The sequence below is a fragment of the Oncorhynchus clarkii genome, chromosome 12 (assembly GCF_045791955.1).
Source record: "Oncorhynchus clarkii lewisi isolate Uvic-CL-2024 chromosome 12, UVic_Ocla_1.0, whole genome shotgun sequence".
Taxonomy (NCBI): Eukaryota; Metazoa; Chordata; class Actinopteri; order Salmoniformes; family Salmonidae; genus Oncorhynchus; species Oncorhynchus clarkii.
The window spans coordinates 63192777-63209440 of record NC_092158.1 but is presented as its reverse complement, the minus strand read 5'-3'; the positions used below and the strand labels follow the sequence as shown (position 1 = coordinate 63209440).

The 16664-nt window shown below is 42.5% G+C and overlaps 1 protein-coding gene across 1 annotated transcript; it reads left to right on the top strand.

Moving 5' to 3' along the window:
• The first annotated feature begins 7621 nt into the window (after positions 1-7621).
• On the top strand, positions 7622-11786 carry LOC139420931 (ferritin, middle subunit-like). Its single transcript, XM_071171354.1, has 4 exons — positions 7622-7952; positions 8290-8436; positions 10991-11116; positions 11427-11786. Exons 1-4 carry the CDS (start codon positions 7845-7847, stop codon positions 11580-11582), a joined length of 537 nt encoding a protein of 178 aa, XP_071027455.1. The 5' UTR covers positions 7622-7844; the 3' UTR covers positions 11583-11786.
• The last annotated feature ends 4878 nt before the right edge of the window (positions 11787-16664 follow it).

Genomic DNA, 16664 nt, shown 5'->3' with positions numbered 1-16664 from the left:
TGGACAGAGTCTCCCACCTCAGCTGTAGATCTCTGCAGTTCATCCAGAGTGATCATGGGCCTCTTGGCTGCATCTCTGATCAGTCTTCTCCTTGTATGAGCTGAAAGTTTAGAGGGACGGCCAGGTCTTGGTAGATTTGCAGTGGTCTGATACTCCTTCCATTTCAATATTATCGCTTGCACAGTGCTCCTTGGGATGTTTAAAGCTTGGGAAATCTTTTTGTATCCAAATCCGGCTTTAAACTTCTTCACAACAGTATCTCGGACCTGCCTGGTGTGTTCCTTGTTCTTCATGATGCTCTCTGCGCTTTTAACGGACCTCTGAGACTATCACAGTGCAGGTGCATTTATACGGAGACTTGATTACACACAGGTGGATTGTATTTATCATCATTAGTCATTTAGATCAACATTGGATCATTCAGAGATCCTCACTGAACTTCTGGAGAGAGTTTGCTGCACTGAAAGTAAAGGGGCTGAATAATTTTGCACGCCCAATTTTTCAGTTTTTGATTTGTTAAAAAAGTTTGAAATATCCAATAAATGTCATTCCACTTCATGATTGTGTCCCACTTGTTGTTGATTCTTCACAAAAAAATACAGTTTTATATCTTTATGTTTGAAGCCTGAAATGTGGCAAAAGGTCGCAAAGTTCAAGGGGGCCGAATACTTTCGCAAGGCACTGTAAGAGATAAAACTCTTCTGATGTCAAGTCTCGCACACCCAAATACCATTACTATAAATGCCAAACATTTCCAATCTTACTGAAAAATATATCACTTGTTGGTTTATCCCTCTGTATTGGTACATATCTACTACTCACACCCCTCCTCTTTGGATCTCTCCCCCTTGACCCATATTCCTCTACCTCTTAACTGCCTCAGCATATGACAACTTCTGCACTAACGTTACTCTAACCCTGGAAACCTCAACCTGCTTCTCTCGCACGGGACATTTCTGATCCCCAGCTCCATGGGCACCCCTAAATCAAATCAGATCAAATGTATTTATATAGCCCTTCATACATCAGCTGATATATCAAAGTGCTGTACAGAAACCCAGCCTAAAACCCCAAACAGCAAGCAATGCAGGTGAAGCACGTGGCTAGGAAAAATTCCCTAGAAAGGCCAAAACCTAGGAAGAAACGTAGAGAGGAACCAGGCTATGAGGGGTGGCCAGTCCTCTTCTGGCTGTGCCAGGTGGAGATTATAACAGGACATGGCCAAGATGTTCAAATGTTCATGCATGGTCAAATAATAGTAATCACAGTGAACAGGTCAGGGTTCCATATCCGCAGGCAGAACAGTTGAAACTGGAGCAGCAGCACGGCCAGGTGGACTGGGGACAACAAGGAGTCATCATGCTAGGTAGTCCTGAGCCATGGTCCTAGGGGTCAGGTCCTCCGAGAGAGAGAGAGAGAGAAAGAAAGAAAGAAAGAAAGAAAGAAAGAGAGAATTAGAGAGAGCATACTTAAATTACGTTTTTCCAAGTTGGTTAGGGCATCTCCTTTGTGCAAGTCCTTTTTCCAACAATTGTTTACAGACAGATTATTTCACTTATAATTCACTGTATCACAATTCCAGTGGGTAGGAAGTTTACATACACTAAGTTGATTGTGCCTTTAAACAGCTTGGAAAATTCCAGAAAATTATGTCATGGCTTTAGAAGCTTCTGATAGACTAATTGGCATATATTAGAGTCAATTGGAGGTGTATCTGTGGATGTATTTCAAGGCCTACCTTCAAACTCAGTGCCTCTTTGCTTGACATCATGGGAAAATCTAAAGAAATCAGCCAAGACCTCTGAAAAAAACATTGTAGACCTCCACAAGTCTGGTTCATCCATGGGAGAAATTTCCAAATGCCTAAAGGTACCTCGTTCATTTGTACAAACAATAGTATGCACGTATAAACACCATGGGACCATGCAGCCGTCATATCACTCAGGAAGGAGACACGTTCTGTCTCCTAGAGATTAACGTACTTTGGTGCGAAAAGTGCAAATCAATCCCAGAACAACAGCAATGGATCTTGTGAAGATGCTGGAGGAAACAGGTATAAAAGTATCGATATCCACAGGAAAACAAGTCCTATATCAACAAAACCTGAAAGGCAGCTCAGCAAGGAAGAACCCACTGCTCCAAAACCGCCATAAAAAAGCCAGACTACAGTTTGCAACTGCACATGGGAACAAAGAATGTACTTTTTGGAGAAATGTCCTCTGGTCTGATCAAACATAAATAGCACTGTTTGTCCATAATGACCATTGCATTGTTTGGAGGGAAAAGGGGGAGGCTTGCAAGCCGAAGAACACCATCCCAACCGTGAAGTACGGGCGTGGCAGCATCATGTTGTGGGGGTGCTTTGGTGCAGGAGGGACTGGTGCACTTCACAAAATAGATGGCATCATGAGGCAGGAAAAGTAACTGGATATATTAAAGCAACATCTTAAGACATCAGTCAGGAAGTTAAAGCTTGGTCGCAAATGGGTCTTCCAAATGGACAATGACCCCAAGCATACTTCCAATGTTGTGGCAAAATGGCTTAAGGACAACAAAGTCAAGGTATTGGAGTGGCCATCACAAAGCCCTGACCTCAATCCTATAGAAAATTTGTAAGCAGAACTGAAAAAAGCGTGTGCGAGCAAGGAGGCCAACAAACCTGACTCAGTTACACCAGCTCTGTCAGTAGGAATGGGTCAAAATTCACCCAACTTATTGTGGGAAGCTTGTGGAGGGATACCCAAAACGTTTGACCCAAGTTAAACAATTTAAAGGCATGGCAGCAACACAACATGACAACAATATGGCAGCAGCACAACATGGTAGCAGCAAAAATCACGGTACAAACATTGTTGGGCACAGACAAATATGCTGGGCACTTATTGGCTGCTTTTCGTTCACTCTTTGATCCGACTAATCCCAAACCATCTCAATTTGGTTGAGGTCGGGGGATTGTGGAGACCAGGTCATCTCATGCAGCACCCCAACACTCTCCTTCTTGGTCAAATAGCCCTTACACAGCCTGGAGGTGTGTTGGGTCATTGTCCTGTTGGAAAGCAAATGATCGTCCCACTAAGCCCAAACCAGATGGGATGGCGTATCATTGCAGAATGCTGTGGTAGCCATGCTGGTTAAGTGTGCCTTGAATTCTCAAGAAATCACAGACAGTGTCACCAGCAAAGCACCCCCACACCATAACACCTCCTTCTCCATGCTTTACAGTGGGAAATACACATGCAGTGATCATCCATTCAACTACTCTGCATCTCACAAAGACACGGTGGTTGGAAATAAAAATCTCCAATTTGGACTCCAGACCAAAGGACAAATTTCCACTGGTCTAATGACCATTGCTCGTGTTTCTTGGCCCGAGCAAGTCTCTTCTTATTGTTTGTGTCCTTTAGTAGTGGTTTCTTTGCAGCAATTCAAACATGAAGACCCGATTCACGCATAGTACTCATCATAGTACTTTTTGCGACTGATGGTTGGCCTGGGTCTTCAAACGGGCGGCATGTCGGGTGCAAAGTATTATGATTACTGTGAGCATAGTTCCAAGTGTATACGTGTTGTCTATTTTTCTTTCTCCCTTTTCCTCTCTCTACTCCTCCCTCTTTTGATAAACAAGCAGTCATGTTGGTGTTAGTCCACTAGGGACCTGTTTTCATCGTATTAATTTCATCATCAATAACCTATACCATGTGTGTGTATCCTGTGTTATCATTTAGTTAGTTAGTAAATAAATAATTAAAATCAATTTGTGTTGTACGGAATGATCAGTAAGCTAGGGTTTGTGCATTTGCAAGGAGCATGTAAAGTTCAGAATTATGAAACTGATTTGAGGTAATGATTAATACATGACTGTTAATTGATTCATTTATTTGATCAAGTAGCAATTAAACCTAGTAAGTTGATTCGATACATAACAGTCATTTGATTAATGTTAAGTCACGTCACGCCACTTCCCTGTGGTGGTCCTCATGAGAGCCAGGTTCATCATAGCGCTTGATGGTTTTTGAAATGTTCAAGTTCTTTAAATCTTCTGCATTGACTGACCTTCATGTCTTAAAGTAATGATGAGTGTCGTTTCTCTTTGCTTATTTCAGCTGTTCTTGCTGTTATATGGACTTGGTCTTTTACCAAATAGGTCTATCTTCTGTATTACCACCCCTCCCAATTTCACAACACAGCTGGCTCAAATGCAACAAGAATTAAATCAATTCCATAAATGAACTTTTAACAAGGCACATCTGTTAATTGAAATGCATTCCAGGTAACTACCTCATGAAGCTGGTTGAAAGAATGCCAAGATTGTGCAAAGCTGTCATTTTATTTTATTCCTTTAACTAGGCAAGTCAGTTAAGAACCATTTCTAATTTTCAATGACAGCCTAGGAACATTGGGTAAACTGCCTTGTTCATCAGGGGCAGAACAACATATGCCCTTCTGCTAAAACAAGGTCACAAGGTCACTTAGAACAACCTGGACGTAACATAGTAAATGTACATCTGGGATACTCCAATTAGTATGATATGTTTTCTATGGTATGTATTCATTTGTGGAAGTCCATCATCCATTTCGTATGAAATGTTACAAACTGCAATTCGTACAATATCTTACGAATTGGAATTTGTACAAAATGTAAGGAATTTGCAACACATATGATATGTTACGAATTCCAATTTGTTGTGGCTAACGTTAGGTCGGTGGCTAGGTGGCTAATGTTAGCTAGGTGGCTAAAGTTAGCTAGGCTAGGGTTTAGGGGTTAAAGTTAAGGTTAGGATTTAGATTAAACGTTTAAGGTTAGGGGAAAGGTTAGCTAAAATGCTAAAGTTGTCAGTGATGAGTTTCAAACAAGCAAACTTATCCTTTAAGCATGAAACATCATTTAGTCCAAAAGTGATGTCATTTTCACCAAAAATAAAGAATTATGAAGTATGTCACAGCCCTTTTGTAGCACAATTTTCAGCATAAGTCTACTGTCACTCCCAACAGTCTGAAGAGGCTTTGTCTCATTGCCTCCAAACCTTTGCGCTCATAATGAAAACATTACACTATAAAGTGAGGTTCAGTCTAGAACAGTTGATCATAGTAACAGAGAGCAGGGCGCATACTTCACGGATTATCTATGTTGAAGACCCGTACCCCCATTTGAAGCAGCTTTATCATTTTTCAACAAACAATGAACCTAGATAGTAGATATGACAAACTGATTGATAGATCCTGTTTTGGGTCACATATTAGGAAAAAGGTGGTTCTGTTCTCAAACAATTGGAGTAGAGGCACTACCTTACATACTAGGCCAGTACAGACCAGGGGCTGTAATAAAGGTATCAAGCCTGTTGTCAGAATAGGATTAGATGTAATTTTATTCAATATGATCTAAAAGACAAAAACTGAAACTAAATCAGCACTGAGACGTTTGATGCATACTGCCCCAGAAGACCTAGTTCTTATGAATACCATTGACGTTTCAACTACGTGGCTGTATTGAGCAATAACCCAGCACCCTGAAAGCACCATGTCAACAGTTGTGGAAGATCAGGTCATGTGAACTGAAGTTGTTAGGACGGTACTTTATTACTGTAGTCTTTGATTTTCATTGGCTGTAAAAAGGTTTCCACTTCACAGTTTTAGCTTAATAACCTATGTATGGTTAGATGTATGTAGCTACTGATTTTGTGTAGTTATTTGGAGGCTAATGTGGTCAACTTTGATAGACCATTTGTCAACAACAATATGTCATTTGAAACCCGAAAGGTGTATATCAAATACCATTTCTACAAAAGCCAAAATGTCTGTCTCAAGCCTGCGTGAATGGTTTGGTGGTGACTTTCTGAACTGTTAGAGCTAGATCAAGAGTTTAAGGTAATACAGAAAAATATTGGTATTTGAGTTTGATTTACTATATTGGGCTCACGAGTGGCACAGCGGTCTGAGGCACTGCATATCAGTGCTAGAGGCATCACTACAGACCTTGGTTCGATCCCGGGCTGTTTCACAACCAGCCGTGATCAGGAGTCCCATAGGGCGGCGCACAATTGGATTGTGTGAAGCCCGAGGGGTTTGTGCTGATTGAATGGAAATTGTGACAGCTGGTTAAATGGTGCCCCTTGACAAGGCAAGAGCCAGATGTATGTCAGGAGAAGTGCAGTATTATCAGAAGGGGAGTTACACTCAATGTGATCAAGACAAAGGAGATGATTGTGGACTACAGGAAAAGGAGGACCGAGCACGCCCCCATTCTCATCGACGGGGCTGTAGTGGATCAGTTCCTTGGCGTCAACATCACCAACAAACCAACATGGTCCAAGCACACCAAGACAGTTGTGAAGAGGACACGACAAAACCTATTCCCCCTCAGGAGACTGAAAAGATTTGGCATGGGTCCTCAGATCCTCAAAAGGTTTTACAGCTGCACCATCGAGAGCATCCTGACGTGTTGCATCGCTGCCTGGTATTGCAACTGCTCGGCCTCCGACCGCAAGGCACTACAGAGCGTGTACATCACCGGGGCCAAGCTTCCTGCCATCCAGGACGTCTATACCAGGCGGTGTCAGAGGAAGACCCCAAACATTGTTAAAAAAACTCCTGACACTCTAGTCATAGACTGTTCTCTCTGCTACCGCACAGCAGGAGCGCCAAGTCTAGGTCCAAAAGGCTTCTAACCAGCTTCTACCCCAAAGCCATAAGACTCCTGAACATCTAATCAAATGGCTACCCAGACCATTTACATTGCCCCCCCCCCCCCCATCTTCTACGCTGCTGCTACTCTCTGTTATTATCTATGCATAGTCACTTTAATAACTCTACCTACATACACATACTACCTCAATTACCTCGACACTGGTGCCCCCACACATTGACTCTGTACCGGTACCCCCTGCATATAGCTCAGCTATTGTTATTTACTGCTCCTCTTTAATTATGTGTTATTCTTATCTCTTCCTTTTTTATGTATTTCCTTAAAACTGCTTTGTTGGTTAAGGGCTTGTAAGTAAGCATTTCACTGTAAGGTTGAATTTGGCGCATTTGACAAATTAAATTTGATTGGATTTGATTTGACTTGGAATATGGAAGAAGAATGGAGGGGAAAAGAGAGGAAGAGGAGGTCTAAGACAGAGAGGGAGGAAGAGGGTGAGCTTGAGTCGGTTAAAAATGGTGGGATACAATGAGATGGTTTGTTAAAGAAGAATGGTAGAATGTGTAAACAGAGTGAGTTGAAGACAGGAGGAGAAATGGAAGTGAATGAGGGCGAAGTATCGGAGGTGGTAAGCATTTCACCTGTTGTATTTGGCGCATGTGGCTAATAAAATTTGATTTGATTTATTTTGAGTTACAGGGTGTGTTAAGTGGTGGTGTCCCATCCTTTCATGCTGTTGGCCTGAAGTACGACTAAATAGATGCAAATAGTGGAGTATGGTATTTATTATATTTTTTTTGTGAGTGTAGTGTTAGATGGTAGGGCATTTGTTGTATTTTTTGTTGTTGTGGTTGTTAATAAAAAATATTTAAAAAAGCAAAGTATAAGGGAGTTATACTCCAGTCTAGTAGGTGGCGGTAATGCAACATGTACTGGATGCCAACCTGCCGTTAAATCTCATCGAAGAAGAGGGTGGATTTCACTGACGCGGTCCGCTTGGAACAATAAATAGAGCGAACAAGGCTCCTTCCAGTTCACAACTCTGGGAAGACGCATGAAGAACTTCTTGCTTCAACAGTGATTGAACGGAACTCTTCTGCCAGCGCCACATAACATCCCGGATTGATAACGTAACACTTACTTGAACTGTTTTAGTAAAATAATCTAAGAATCTCTATATTTGTACCGTTAATTTTGATATAAAATGAAAATGGAGTCTCAGGTCCGCCAGAACTATCACCACGATTGCGAAGTTGCAATCAACCGGATGATCAACATGGAGATGTTTGCCTCCTATACTTACACTTCAATGGTAAGGAGACTGTAATTGGCTACCAAGAGGAACAGTTTCTTGCTTTACCTATATTATTATTATTATTATTATTATTATTATTATTATGCCTGGTCTTAAATATTTTTCTGTACGCCTAGGCAACTAACAGCTTTGAGGTAGACGTATCATTCAAATAAAGCTCATAAATATATCCTTGGACAGAGCGTATCTCCTTGACCGGTTAATTGGCAGGTTAAAAAGTCGGCTAATGATTTTCCGGATCATATTGCTGTGTCAATCATGTTTCGATCCCTCACTAATAGAATGCGTCCTGTTTGACAGTTGTTTCTAAACACACTTTTGTCTGTCCACTCAGGCTTTCTATTTCTCCCGCGACGATGTGGCTCTGCCTGGCTTCGCGCATTTCTTCAAGGAGAACAGCAGCGAGAAGCGGGAGCACGCCGAGAAGCTACTCTCCTTCCAGAACAAGAGAGGTGGACGCATTGTCCTTCAGGACATCAAGGTGAGCACCTGACCGCCGAGAAACACATTTACTTTGTATACTGCGCAACAAAAAAGAACGTAAACATCTTCGTAGAGGGTTCTCTGGTTGAAAAGGTTCTACCTGGAACCAAGTGGTTGATCTATATGTCCTGACTGCTTAGGCCTGAACTAGAGGTTGACCGATTATGATTTTTCAACGCCAATACCGATTTATTGGAGGACCAAAAAAGCCGATATGGTTAATCGGCGGATTAAAAAATAATCATATTTGTAATGACAATTACAATAATACTGAATGAACACTTATTATGACTTAATATAATACATCGAAGTCAATTTAGCCTCAAGTAGATAATGAAACGTGTTCAATTTGGTTTAAATAATGCAAAAACAAAGTGTTGAAGAATGTAAAAGTGCAGTATGTGCTAACGTTTCAGTTCCTTGCTCAGAACATGAGAACATATGAAAGCTATATATATATATTTATTTTCCCAGGTAAGAAGTTTTAGGTAGTTATTATAGGACTATTTCCCTCTATACCATTTGTATTTCATTAACCTTGTTCTTATAGGCACTTTAGTATTGCCAGTGTAACAGTATACCTTCCGTCCCTCTCCTCGCTCCTCCCTGGGCTCGAACCAGCAACACAAGACAACAGCAACCACATCGAAGCAGCGTTACCCATGCAAGGGGAAACAACCACCCCAAGGCTCAGAGCAAGTGAAGCTTGAAACGCTATTAGCGCGTGCTAACTAGCCAGCCATTTCACTTCGCCAGCCTCATCTCGGGAGTTGATAGGTTTGAAGTCATAAACGGCACAATGCTTGACGCACAACGAAGAGCTGCTGGCAAAACGCACGAAAGTGCTGTTTGAATGAATTTTTACGCTTCTGCTCAGTCAGATACTTGTAAGCTCAGTCAGATACTTGTAAGCTCAGTCAGATACTTGTAAGCTCAGTCAGATACTTGTAAGCTCAGTCAGATACTTGTAAGCTCAGTCAGATACTTGTAAGCTCAGTCAGATACTTGTAAGCTCAGTCAGATACTTGTAAGCTCAGTCAGATACTTGTAAGCTCAGTCAGATTATATGCAACACAGGACACGCTAGATAATATCTAGTAATATCATCAACCATGTGTGGTTAACTAATGATTATGGTTGATTCTTTTCTTATAAGATAAGTTTAATGCTAGCTAGCAACTTACCTTGGCTTACTGCATTTGCGTAACAGGAAGTCTCCTTGTGGAGTGCAAGGAGAGAGAGGCAGGTCGTTATTGCGTTGGACTAGTTAACTGTAAGGTTGCAAGATTGGTTCTCCCGAGCTGACAAGGTGAAAATCTGTCTTCTGCCCCTGAACGAGGCAGTTAACCCACCGTTCCTGGCCGTCATTGAAAATAAGAATGTTTTCTTAACTGACTTGCTTAGTTAAATAAAAGTGTGTAATTTATTTACAGATTTCCCATTGTTATGAAAACTTGAAATCGGCCCTAATTAATCGGTCGACCTCTAGCCTGAACACACTGCCTCCATTCCGTCATAACCGCTGAACTGAAAGAGCACGAGGGGTGTAACTCAATCTACTCTATCCAAACTCTCCCAATGTTAATATAATATATGCTCACTGCCCAGTTTCAAAAAAAATTATTGGTCTATTGCACCGAATACAACAGGTGTCGACTTTACAGTGACATGCGTATTTACGAGACCATTCCCAACATTGCAGAGTTAAGGAGATACTTGCTAAATACAGAAGGAAATGGTAACGCAAAGAATAACAAGGCAAAATACAAGAAGTACTGAGACAATGTGCAGGGGTATAAGGTAGTTGACAGTACGCACATGTAGGTAAGGGTTAAAGTGACTTGGCAATCAGTATGTGTGACTATGCTTGTGTGTGGGCTTATGTAGTGTGTCGCGGTAAAGTCTAGTGAGTGCGAATTAAGTGGTTCAACACATCTACTCAGACCCCTGTTTGCCTCCAAAACAGCCTGAATTATTTGGGGCATTCTACAAGGTGTCAAATGTTCCATAGGGATGTTGGTCCATGCTGACACGATGGCATCAGGCAGCTGCTGCAGATTGTGCGGCGATATAGTCATGCTGTGAACAGCCCGTTCCATCTCATCCCAAAGATTCTCTATTGGTATGAGGTCTGGGGACTGTGCAGTAAACTGAACTCGCTGTTCCAGGCAATGTTTTTCCACTCAATTGCCCAATGGAGCCACTTGTTAAAAATTATTTAAGCTGATAGGAGTGTAACCCTGTGTGGTTGTCTGCTGCAATGGCCCATCCGTGAGAAGGATTGAGGAGTTGTGTTTTCTGAGCTGGGGTTGTGGAAACCTTCGGTGTTGCAAGCGCCATTCTCTATCGACTGAGCCACACTGGACCCATGATGTGCTTCATAAACTCCAGCTTATGTGGTTGTTTATATTGACTGTTAAAATGACTCCAGCTTGATCTTTTTAGATTGGTTCCAGTTTGTCAGATTATGATTTAACCCTTGACTTTGAATTATGTATAGAAACATCTGCTAGTAGTCCCAAACCCTTCTGCGTTCACTCTGGCCTGTGTAGAAGCCAGATCGTGATGAGTGGGGCAATGGGCTGGAGGCCATGCAGTGTGCTCTGCAGCTGGAGAAGAATGTGAACCAGTCCCTGCTGGACCTGCACAAGATTGCCTCTGACAAGGTTGACCCCCATGTAAGTAATATCATCACATAGAATACAGGTACTGTCTCAGGAGATGATCAGGTTGTTGTCGCTCTGCTAACTAATTACACAGGATTGTGACCTGCCTCTTCACACGCACACAATAGTCCAGACTCGTGTATGCCACTATACACACACACACACACACACACACACACACACAATGCAGCTCATGCAGGAGTTAGACAGCTGCAAACACCTCATTATCTACACTTATGCCATTACCACCAGGCTCCTGTGTGTTACTGGATCTACAGTAGTATGTAGTCATTCTCTTGTCTGACCTGTTTTCCCTCTTTAGCTGTGTGACTTCCTGGAGACTCATTACCTGAATGAGCAGGTGGAGGCCATTAAGAAGCTGGGTGACCACATCACCAACCTCACCAAGATGGATGCTGTCAAAAACAAGATGGCAGAGTACCTGTTTGACAAGCGCACCCTGGGAGGCCAGAGCTAAACCACTTCCATCCCCAGGCTACGGCCTCCAGCCTCAGACCAGGACTCCTGGCTTCTCTGATAGATCCTACTGGCTTTGCATTTATAGGGAGGGGAGTGTTAAACTGTTGCAGTGCAACACAGCTGTAGCATTGGTGTTTCTGTTGACAATACTACTGTATTTGAGGCAAGGCATCTTGTAAAACAATAAAAAAATATCACTAAAGGTTGTTGCTGTTTTCTAAGTGTTGACCTGTAGTTATGGATGTATCAGTCTATTCAGGTTCTTTGCTCTGTCTTACTGAGCATCTTCATACCAGTGATAAATACTGACAATTGTAGACCTACTAGTGGTTGAGGGTCAACAATACAAGTTCAACATGCGGTTTTATAAAGGACATTACGTCTCACCACAGAGGGCACTATTACAAGAAATGTGACAGACACCATGTCAATTAAGTGCCCAACTGTCAACTCTACCCATAAAAGTGAAATGGGTAACTACAGTCAATGTAGACCTGAACTCTGTGCATCTCAACAGGTTATTAGACAGCCTCGAGGGAAATCCATATGCCGCATTTCTCTAGTGATGGGAAGTTCGGCTCTTAGTGACACAAATTAAATCTTGACTAATTTTGTTTCAGTTGGTGATGCCCAATAGTTCTACCAGCAAAAGAACTGAATAATCACAATGCCCCTCGTTCACCATAAAGTGCTTATTGAAGCTGTCATATGGTTGCAAAGCTATTGGTAATTTACCAAAATTACTGAAGTCTTCTGTAATTAACAGGCAGCCTAATTTTGGTAATTTATACTTTAACTGAAAATATTGCTACTTTTCATGTGTCCATATAGTACATGGGTTTAGTGGATATACCAGGTGGTTGAAGGGGAAAATAGCCTGAAGTGTTTGAGCAACAATGGCATTTTCAATAATTCTGCCACTAATCCATTTTTCTTACAACTGCCACCAACATTTACTACCATGAAATACTGACATGGTAAAATATTTGAGAACATAAAAAAAAAGTAATGGTTTTCATTTAGGGTCATAATTTGCAGCTTTGTCATTTGATTTTAAATGTGATAAGGCCACACGGAGGGTTTGAGATTTGTGATAATCTGAAGTACCCAAAAGGCCACTAGATGGCACCTGACTAAATGACATGTTCCTTGAAATGAACAAACATTTATGGATCCCTTTTACCTGCTTGTCAAGGCAGCAGGTACTCTTCCCGGGGTCCAGCGAAATAAAGGCAGTTCTATACATTAACCTTACATTACAAAACAGATTTCACAACACGTTGACCCTCAGGCCACTACTCTACCACATATCTACAACAAGAAATCCATGTGTGTGTATTTTGATTATGCTATTGTGTTGTGTTTTTAAATATTTTACTGCTTGCTTAAGTTACTTGATGTGGAATAGTAGACGTCATGGCTCTCTGTAGTACTGTGCACCTCCAATAGTCTGTTCTAAACTTGGGGACTGTGAAGAGACCTGGTGGCATGTCTTCTAGGGTATGCATTGGTGTCTGAGTTGTGCTAGTAGTTTGTGTGTGGCACCTGACCACACAACTGGACAGTAGTCCAGGTGCGACAGTACTGGAGCCTGAAGGACCTACCTTGTTGATAGTTAAGACAGAGCAGTGCTTTATTATGGACAGACCTCTCCCCATCTTAGCTACTGTTGTATCAATATGTTTTGACCAGTTTACAATCCAGGGTAACTCCAATGAGTTTAGTCTCAACATGTTACATTTCCACATTATTCATTACAAGATTTTGTTGAGGTTTAGTGTTTAAATTTTAGGTCCCAAATACAATGCCTTTAGTTTTTGAAATTCATGTATTTAGGACTAACTTATTTCTTGCAACCCATTCTGAAACTGACTGCAGCTCTTAAGGTTTGCAGTGATTACACCGGCTGTGTATAGTGTTGAGTCATCAGCATACAGAGACACACAGGCTTCACTCAGTGCCAGTGGCAAGTCATTAGTAAAGATAGAAACAACAAGGGGCCTAGAAAGCTGCTCTGGGGAATGCCTGACTCTACCTAGATTATGTTGGAGAAGATTCCATTAAAGAACACCCTCTGTGTTCTGTTAGACAGGTAACTCTAGATTCACAATATAGCAGGGGATGTAAAGCCATTATATTTCCAGCAGCAGATTATGATCAATAACATCAAAAGCTGCAAAGAAGTGTTTAAAACAGTTTTAAAAATGTTTCTGAATTAAATAATTATATAGTTTTTACCTTTATTTAACTTGGCAAGTCGGTTAAGAACAACTTCTTATTTACAATGATGGCCTACCCTGGATGACACTGGGTCAATTCTGCACCGCCCTATGGGACTCCCAATCACAGCCAGATGTAATACAGCCTGGATTTGAACCAGGGACTGTAGTGACACTTCTTGCACTGAGATGCAGTGCCGTAGACCGCTGCACCACTCGGGAACCAATTGGACCAGGATCGTCCGGGTTAGGGGAGAGTTTGGTCGGGGTAGGCCGTCATTGTAAAATAAGAATTTGTTCTTTTTTTTATTTAACTAGGCAAAATCTGATTTACAATGACGGCCTATCACGGCCAAATCCTAACCCGGACGGCGCTAGGCCAATTGTGTGCCACCCTGTGGGACTCCCAATCACGGCCGGTTGTGATACAGCCTGGAATCGAACCAAGGTTTGTAGTGACGCCTCTAGCACTGAGAGTTATGTAATGGATAACTATTTACAGTATCACTTACTGTTTATAACTTTTTGCGGCTGGTCACATGATGGACCCGGTCGTGACAACTTAACACATGTTCTCTGGGTTGAACATTACTGAAAAGATTTGCATAAAAAAAATTAAGAAAATACTTTGTAAAATGCAATTTAATGCTCTGTTTGCCCTTCTGCTAAAACAAGGTCACTTAGAACAACCTGGACTCAGGTGTAGACGTAACGTAGTAAATGTAAATCTGGGATACTCTAATTAGTATGATATGTTTTGTATGGTATGTTTTCATTTGTGGAAGTCCATCATCCTTTTCGTATAATATGTTACGAACTGCAAATTGTACAATATGTTAGGAATTTGCAATACATATGATATGTTACGAATTCCAATTTGTTGTGGCTAACGGTAGGTCGGTGGCTAGGTGGCTAAATACTTATTTCCCTCATTAAAATGCAAATCAATTTATAACATTTTTGACATGCGTTTTTCTGGAATTGTTGTTGTTATTCTGTCTCACTGTTCAAATAAACCTACCATTAAAATGATATACTGATCATTTCTGTGTCAGTGGGCAAACATACAAAATTAGCAGGGGATCAAATACTTTTTTCCCCTCACTGTATGTAGCTACTGATTTTGGTGTAGTTATTTGGAGGCTAATGTGATCAACTTTGATAGACCGTTTGTCAACTACTGTCACGCCCTGACCATAGAGAGCCTTTTTATTCTCTATTTTGGTTAGGTCGGGTGTGACTAGGGTGGGTGATCTAGTGTGTGTATTTCTATGTTGGCCTGGTATGGTTCCCAATCAGAGGCAGCTGTTTATCGTTGTCTCTGATTGGGGATCATATTTAGGCAGCCATTTACCTACTGTGTTTTGTGGGATCTTGTTTATGTGTAGTTGCCTGTGAGCACTTCATGTTCTTCACGTTTCGTTCTTTCTTTATTGTTTTTGTGCGTTTCATTCATTAAACATGTGGAACCCATATCACGCTGCGCTTTGGTCCGAATGTTGTTACGACGATCATGACAGAAGATCCCACCACACCAGGACCAAGCAGCGTGCCCAGGAGGAGAAGGTATCCTGGACTTGGGAGGAGATCTTGGATGGGAAGGGATCCTGGATTTGGGAGAAAATCCTGGCAGGACAGGATCGCCTTCCTTGGCGGCAGACGCAAGGAGAGAAGGGAGGACAGCGATGACGCCGGGGTTCGCGGCCACATAGAAAGCCCAAAAGACAGACCACATTTTTTGGGGGGGGGGCCACACGGGGTGGTCGGCGGAGCCGAGGAGTGAACCAGAGCCAGTCTGGGAGAGGATGGAGAAATTGGAGGAGAGAAAAATGAGAGAGTTGTTGTGTTGGTGTATGATGCACAACATTCACCCTAAGGAGCGTGTTATCTGTTTGATGCCACCCGAGTCAGCTCTCTGTACTCGTCCTGAGGAGAGTGCTAGCAATCTGGCAAAAACTGTGCCTGCTCCATGCACCAGGTCTCCAGTACGCCTCCACAGCCCAGTACGTCCTGTGCCAGCTCTCCGCACTCACCTTGAGGAGCGTGTCATATGTCCGGTACCATGTGTGCCTGCCCCCCAGCACCTGGTCTCCAGTGCGCCTCCACAGCCCAGTACGTTCTGTCCTAGCTCCCCGCACTCACCGTGCAAAGGTTGTCATCTGTTCGGTACCAGTTGTGCCGGCTCCACGCACCAGGTCTCCAGTATGCCTCCACAGCCCAGGAAGTCCTGTGCCAACTCCTCGCACTTGCCCTGAAGTGTGTCACCAGTCCGGTACCACCTGTGCCGGCTCCACGCACTAGGCCTCCAGTGCGCCTTCCCAGTCCGGTACGTCCTGTGTCTCCTCCTCGCACTTGCCCTGAAGTGTGCCACCAGTCCGGTGGCGCCTGTGCCAGCTCCATGCACCAGGCCTCCAGTGTTCCTCTCCAGTCCAGATCCATGGCCGGAGCCTTCTTCTGCGCCGATGCCAAGTCCAGGCACGGAGTCCAGTCACGCTCCATGGCAGGAGCCTTCCTCTTATTTATAGATGTAGCGCACAACAGTTAATACATGCCCCGAGAGGAATAGGCCACTATACAATATTATTATATTTGTTACAGAATACTTTATAAAAATTAGGTGGAGGACATTGTTGGCCATATTTCTATATTTCCTCATTAGCGTCACAAAAGAGAGAAAAAGAGTGATGACGTATTGCGCCTCTGTTCTTCTTTATAAGCCTTGTTCAACTTTTTTCCCCCTTCACAAACTTCTGCTTCAGGACCAACCAAAAGTGTAATTGGCAGCAGGGGGTTTCAAACACAAAATGAGGAATTGAGCCCACATTCAAATGAGGAATTGAGTAGCATTGCGTGGTGTAAGC